The following is a 5,240-nucleotide window of genomic DNA, read 5'->3' on the forward strand; positions in this document are numbered from 1 at the left end:
AACAGACGGATCCCTTTTCCCTCCATACTACACTTTACATAATGGAAAATGCTTCCCATTTCCTGGAGGCTGCCCCTCTCCTGTGCGCAAGCAGCCCAGCTTCTTTATGTCAGTTCTCAGTTGTCATTCTTTCTAGATGTCCAAATATTCCTATTCTTCTCTCCTGAGGACCCAGGACTCTTGGTTGTGAAGACAGGCAATGACATCAAAGAAATGACTAAGCCTAGTTCACGAATATCTGGTGAGTAATCACAGCTGGGCCACAAGAGCTTTCTGGGGCTGGTGATCTGTATTAGCAAACCCAGACACCCTATCGAGAAACAAGTGGCCAGGCTGTCACCTGCCAGAAGCAGTGAGTTAGGGCCTCTCATGGCTCTAAAGGACCAGACATGCTGGTGGGCATCCCAGGCTGCTCTCCCACCACCCATGGGACCTACCGCCGGGTGGCCATGCTGGCGCACATCCATCTGGGCAAAGGAGCAGGTGTCGCCCACACCCACCACCTCCACGGTGAAGTTGCGGAAGAAGTCAACGATGTCCAAGGACTTGGGCCGCAGGCAGATGATTAGGATCAGGGGGGTAATGATGGGACTCAGGAGCTCCTCCAGGATGAAGACCTGACCACACAGATGATGGGCTCAGCACAAGCTTGAGGATGTTAAAAACCCCACAATCCCACAGCCAGCCCCCAATTCCGGCCCTCCATCTTCTGGGGCAGGGTGTCTCTGAGAATGCTGTCATATTCCTCTGCCAGCACAGGAGCTGCTCAGCTCTCCAGCAGCTTCTCCCTGCTGCAGGGATGGAGATGAGTTCCCATCCCAGCCCCATGCAAGCCAAGCTCACCGCTTTGTACTGGAAGAGCTGTGCAAACTCATCCCTGGTCTCATAGCGGTGGGCGTTGCCCTGCCAGTGGTCAGGCATGTAGTGTATGTGTGCCAAGATGACTCGCAGCAGCTGCTCTGGACAAAACACCAGGTGCTGGTCAGGGATGAAAGACCTGCAGGACATGACAACACAGCATCACGCCTCAGTTCCTGGGAGATATCATCCTGGGAGAGCAGGGTGACCAGCCTGTATCACCGCTCCACCTGTAGCCTTCATGCCCAAGCCAAACCTTCCTGCCAGCCCAGCCCCTCAAATCATACAACCATTGCACCCAGGATCACTACCACCCCCTTTCTCTTGCCTGCTTTTGGCTCTTCCCAGCTGTGCCCCTCACTGAGGCACATTCACATCCATTTGCAAGCAAAGAGCATGTTTACATGGATTATTGCCAGCCCCACTGCTCCCCACTGTGCTGCCAGGAGCACAGGGACAGCACAGAACCACCTCACCTGCACACTGTGATGCCCACCCCGAGCAGGGTGACTGTGGTCAGGACATGCTCGACTGCCAGCACATCCTCATCATAAATGGTAAGAGCGATGAGCACAGCCAGGATGGAGCCAGCAAAGAAAGCCACGTTCTTGGCCACGATGGTGAGAAGTGGGGAGATAAAACAGTTCATGTACTTGGAAGCTGGCTTGTACCCCTTGCTGAGACGTGAGTGCAGTTCATGATCCAGCTCGTTGAAGTGACGGAGGTAACAGCGCCCATAGAGAGACCAGCATCGGGCACCCAGGCTGCCCGGCTCCCGCTTCAGGATCTCTGTGTAGCTGAAGAAAGCGTAGAGGATCTGCCAGATGAGGATGAGGGGGCAGAGGAGGAAGTTAGCAATGCCAATCCAGAGGATGCGAGTGCTGAGCTTCTCAGCCAGCTCCAGGCGGTTCCCAGCCCGCTTGTACTCAGCCTTCAGGCTCCACTCATTCTCGAAGAGGGAGCCAGGCCCCCAGAAGAAGATGAGCTCAAAGTTGTACTTGAGCCCACGTGTGTAGAAGACAGTGTCTCCCAGCAGGGGCAGGCGGAAGCGAATGGGCAGCAGCGACTTGTTCACCATGGCCACCATATAGTTCTTGAAGCGGAGGATGCGGTGATAGATGTCCAGCTCTGTCAGCTCCTTCTTGTGGATGCAGATCTGGTGCTCCTTCTGGATCTGCACGATGCGGGCCTGCACCTCCTGCCAGGTATAGTAGGGCAGGGTGGACTGGAAGGGGAAAAGCATCAAGATTAGAGATAGTAGTCAGGCTGAGCATACTGAAGGAGCAGGTCCCAGCACATGCCTCAGAGTGCTGACAAAGCCCATGCAACACCAGGACATGAGGCACCTCCCTGCACTGCTTCAGCCTGCAGTGGGCAAACTCCACACCTTGCCCTGGTGCCCTTTACCCTTAGATTAGCACAGATGACCGTTTCCCAGCCACTGACGCACCAGCTGCCTTAGAGGTACAAACACTGCACCAGGCACTCATGGGTCCTCTAAGAGCTGCCATTTGGCATCAGCAGGGAAGACATGAACAGGGGAAGGGAATTAAGCAGCATCCCAGAGGAAGCCTGTGGAAAAGCTGGGGACAAACCAAACCTCTTGGCTTCACTTTCACCCTACTTTTCTCAAGACACTTTCTCCCCTCACAGCCTGTGTGCACACTTTTTCATGCTGTCCACCAGAGCAAAGACTCTGGACTAGGATGTTTGTGCAAGCCTCAAACCCCATCTTTGACACACCAGTCTCCTGTGTGATCTTCACCCAACTAAGTAGCTTCATGCCTCAGTTCCTCCCTCCTGCCCCCCCGCTCCCAGTAAACAACGAAGATGAGGCTGTCCACAACTCAGGGAGCTACACGGATATCCTCACTTATGCCTTCTCTGTTGAAAGGCATCACAGAAAAGGCCAATCACTGAAGAACAAACATATTGTGTGGCAGATGGCAGAGGCATGTGCCAGCAGGCAGAGCAGCAGGCTGGGCAGAGAGGGGTTAACATGGAATAAGCTGGCTGTTGGGGAAGAGGCTGAAAGGAAACTATGTGGTTATGGAGCAGAGAGAAGAGCGCTCTGTACAGGTCTGATAGAGAAGCTGTCTCTGGAGAGACATGAAGGGAAGCTGCTTCTAAGCACCTAGCACATGCCTCCCATCACCCTCAGTGGTCCCACACGTTGTCCTTGCCTCAGCTACTTACCATGGGGATTTTCAGGGCATTGATGTAGAAAGAGTGAATCTCCCAGTAGCAGCAAATGTTGTAGATAAATTTGACAAGTCGGTGGATCCAGAAAACCCCAGCTATCACCAGGATGCAGATGAGGAAGCTGTTTGCCTGGATTCTGCAAGCAAGAAAAGGCAAGTAGTGGGAGACAGGCCCAGACAGGTGTCCTGAGTACTTGAGAAAACAAAAGCAGTGGCAAACATGCTCTCCACTGTCCCTACCTTGCACTGCAGACATTTGGAGGCAGGAAGGCATCTGGCAGAGTCACCTTAATGAGCTCACTGGGATGCTGGCTGTGATTTAATGCTTTGTTGGCAAAGAGGATGTCATAATCAACACAGCTGATAAGAAAGGTGGTGAATGCCACCACGAAGATGAACTGCCTGTGAAAAATAGAGATGCAGGCATGAAGGAATAACCCTTCTGCTCCCCCTCAAAATGTGAAGCAGCTAGGGAGGGTAACATGTCATGGAGATGCATTCCCAGAGCCATGGCAGCAGGAAAGCTCACAGGCAATGGTTCCTCAAAGTGAGGAAACCCTAATGAAGGGAAGACAGGACACATACAAAAGGAGCCTTCCTGCCCACCCATCTGGAAGAGTTCAGCAAATTCCTGTGGCTGTTCCCCAGCAGCTGTCACAACCACAATGAAGGGGAAACACGCACTTACATGAGCTCGAAGATCTCTCCAATGAGCATGCAAGTGAAGCCATTCTTCTGATGCAGGTTATAGACGTGAAAGCTACAGTCAAGGAGAACAGCCTGGAGACTCCTCTCTGCAGAAGGATGGAGAGGCTTCTGTCCCACTGGTATTCCACAGCTCCCCAGATAAGTCTACCTTTACCACCAACAGAAAATCCCTTGCACCTATACTCATCAGCAAGCTGGTTCCCCACTGCAGGGAAACATGCTCTGCCCAGGTAATGCATAGGTAGGGTACAAGTACTTGGCTTCATCCATGCTTCTTTCTTCCCCCACCCAACACCCAGAGCAAGGTCTGTCCCAGCAGTGCAGGAATTCATCCTACCCTCAGGCTGCACAAGGGTGGGTAGGGAAGGACAAGACAACATACACACATGCAAAAATCCATTTAATGGCACCTAGCACTTGTGTACCCTCTTCTCCTGACCCTGGCAATGTGGTCAGCACAGCTGACACCATTTCATAAGGCTATACTCTGTGACTGAGAGGGTCACCTGTTAGCAGGTCACCCTCTCCCCAATTACCAGGCCCTGAAGGTCCTGTGAACCAAGTAGACAAACGAAACTGATTTCTTCTTCCCCTCCCTACCGGCCTCAAGATTCCTTGGCATCAGGCCAACTACTCTCTCCCATGCTGTCCTTGAAGGTCCCAGGCACCTGGCCAACCCAACAGAGATGATGGCCCCAACAGAGAACAGGGAAGTGTAACTGTACCCAGAGCACTGTCCACACAATCAAGGAGTTACAAGTCCTAAGTGAGAACTTGTATCGGAACTGCTGCTGGACAGTGTGACCCAGTAGCCAGGGACACCCCCATTATCATCTGCTTCCTCTGAGGACTGAGTGAGTGACTAGTATTCTATGACTTTTGAGTCTATGTTATGATTGTTATACTGTTACAACAAACCACGCATTAAGGTATGACCTGATCTGCAGAGAGTCCAGGCAATTAGAAACCATAAGCTAAACAGTGTTATAAAATTCTGTGCTAAGTTGTCCATAAAATTATACTACACTGATTCTGCTTACAGAAATCCTGTGCTACTCAGAATATAAATGCTATGCTAATAATAACATCCTGTTAAGAAAATAAAGCATTAATTTTAACTACAACTTAGTACTGTTATCCCTGTGCCAAGAGTCCCTAGAAGAACATGCCTGTCCCCTGAGTGTCGGGTGACAGCATCCCAAGGCATGGGGGTTCTGCCAGCCCCTCTGGAGCTGTACAGTGTCCTACAGGAAAGGGCTGACACTGCCCAAGCTCCAAGGTGCACCAAAACCTATGTTTCCTCCACACTGAGAGCTCGGGAGGCAGTGGGCTGTACCCCGCCTGACCCCCACCCTGCGAAAGGATATTCGAGAGAAGAAGAGGTCTAGGTTCTCGATGTGATGCCACGGAGCTGAAGGAAGAAGCAACACAGGTAAGGGTCCCTACAGCACACCCACCTGTTGTGACAACCAC

General features: G+C 51.9%; 1 protein-coding gene across 1 annotated transcript in view; it reads right to left on the bottom strand.

The window, feature by feature from the left end:
• The window catches only part of ATG9A (autophagy related 9A), a gene marked incomplete at its 3' end in the record, with an annotated part of 7,543 nt that extends 2,373 nt beyond the window's left edge, over positions 1-5,170 (bottom strand). Inside the window, exons 1-7 of the mRNA XM_009084553.1 lie at positions 5,135-5,170; positions 3,748-3,812; positions 3,300-3,461; positions 3,055-3,196; positions 1,335-2,083; positions 844-997; positions 438-617 (exon numbers count right to left, since the gene is read on the bottom strand). Coding sequence (XP_009082801.1) covers positions 438-617; positions 844-997; positions 1,335-2,083; positions 3,055-3,196; positions 3,300-3,461; positions 3,748-3,776 — 1,416 coding nt within the window. The remainder of the gene's footprint in view (positions 1-437; positions 618-843; positions 998-1,334; positions 2,084-3,054; positions 3,197-3,299; positions 3,462-3,747; positions 3,813-5,134) is intronic.
• Between the last annotated feature and the right edge of the window lie 70 nt (positions 5,171-5,240).

Source organism: Acanthisitta chloris, unplaced genomic scaffold, assembly GCF_000695815.1.
Source record: "Acanthisitta chloris isolate BGI_N310 unplaced genomic scaffold, ASM69581v1 scaffold30481, whole genome shotgun sequence".
NCBI classification, from domain to species: Eukaryota; Metazoa; Chordata; class Aves; order Passeriformes; family Acanthisittidae; genus Acanthisitta; species Acanthisitta chloris.